At 39.8% G+C, this 1,396-nt stretch overlaps 1 protein-coding gene across 1 annotated transcript; it reads left to right on the top strand.

Moving 5' to 3' along the window:
• Positions 1-591: 591 nt before the first annotated feature.
• LOC120198495 (germin-like protein 9-3) lies at positions 592-1,035 on the top strand. Its single transcript, XM_039199821.1, has one exon. It carries the CDS (start codon positions 592-594, stop codon positions 1,033-1,035), a length of 444 nt encoding a protein of 147 aa, XP_039055752.1.
• The last annotated feature ends 361 nt before the right edge of the window (positions 1,036-1,396 follow it).

The following is a 1,396-nucleotide window of genomic DNA, read 5'->3' as shown; positions in this document are numbered from 1 at the left end:
TCTTTGTATCTCTCTCGATCTCCTGTTTCCTCGTCTATCTCTGTTTTTTTTTTGTCTCTGTCTCCCTTTTTTCTTTTTCAGGTTGGGGTGGTGGCTTTTATAGCCACCACCGGTGTGGCCATCGGACTGGTCCGAAGATGGGGTCTCGGTGAGTCACCGGACTACCAGTGGTGACTCACCCCGTAGCCATGGCGTGGACGGCTGGCGTTGGAGCTTCTGGAGCCTTCGGTTGGGACGTGGCAGCGGCGGAGGCGGCGAGATAGCAGCGGCGGCCGCGTGTCCCTAGGGTATCAGACCCTAGGGTTTCCATCTGGAGCAATCTGGACCGTTGGATCTCTCAGATCCAACGGCTGTGATGAGGCGGCCGGCTAGATTAGGGTTAGGAAACCCTAACTGAAACCCCCAAATGTTTAGGGTTTCTGGTTTGTTCTGGACCGGTTCTGGTTTGTTTGTAACTGGGCCGATCCATTTGTAATTGGCCTGTAATTAATTATTTATATATATATTTAATATATATTTAATAATAATAATAATAATGATAATAATAATAATAATAATAATAATAATAATAATAATAATAATAATAATAATATGGATAAAAAAATTAGTATCTTCACCCTTAATGGCCAAAGTGTTTCCTATGCTGTTTTACAGTACCCTGCTGGCTCTGTTAACCCTCCTCATACTCATCCTCGTGCCTCCGAGCTTTTGTTTCTAACCTATGGCATACTTGAAGTTGGGTTTGTGGACACTACTAACAAGCTGTTTACGTTAAGACTTGAAGCTGGTGACATGTTTGTGTTTCCCAAGGGATTAGTCCATTATCAGTTCAACTGTGCTGATAACGATTCTGCAATGGCGATTTCAGCCTTTGGTAGTGCAGCTGCAGGCACTGTCTCGGTTCCTTCTACGGTGTTTGGGACGAACATAGATGATGACATCTTAGCAAAGTCTTTCAAGACTGATGTTTACACAATTCAGAAGCTCAAAGAAGGATTCCCACCCAAGGCCCGAGATGGGGATTCTAATTTCTAAGCTATTAGCAATGATTCCAGCTTTGGGGTTCTAATATTTGGTTAAATATGTATGTCTGGTCTTATTCTGCTGCAAAATGGGGACTTTTCATGTTGTTTTGTTGTGTTATACCTCATGAAATAACTATTAAGATGTAATAAACCCATTCAAGGCATTTGTGGTAATATCAAATAAAATGTTATAATATGACTCCGTCGTGTGTTTTTCCCTCCCTAGAATTCTAAGTTTTAAGTTAGAGGAATATTATAGCAATTTTCTTTAGATAAAGACTTAATTTTCCTTATATATAAAAAGATTAATTATATCTTTAAGATAGTGGGATATTTATAGAAAATTTTCAAATATATATTTCACTTTATTA

Source organism: Hibiscus syriacus, unplaced genomic scaffold (genome assembly GCF_006381635.1).
Source record: "Hibiscus syriacus cultivar Baekdansim isolate YM2019G1 unplaced genomic scaffold, ASM638163v2 tig00117056_pilon, whole genome shotgun sequence".
NCBI lineage: Eukaryota > Viridiplantae > Streptophyta > Magnoliopsida > Malvales > Malvaceae > Hibiscus > Hibiscus syriacus.
The sequence above is the reverse complement of the archived record's forward strand: the minus strand, read 5'-3'. Positions and strand labels throughout refer to the sequence as shown.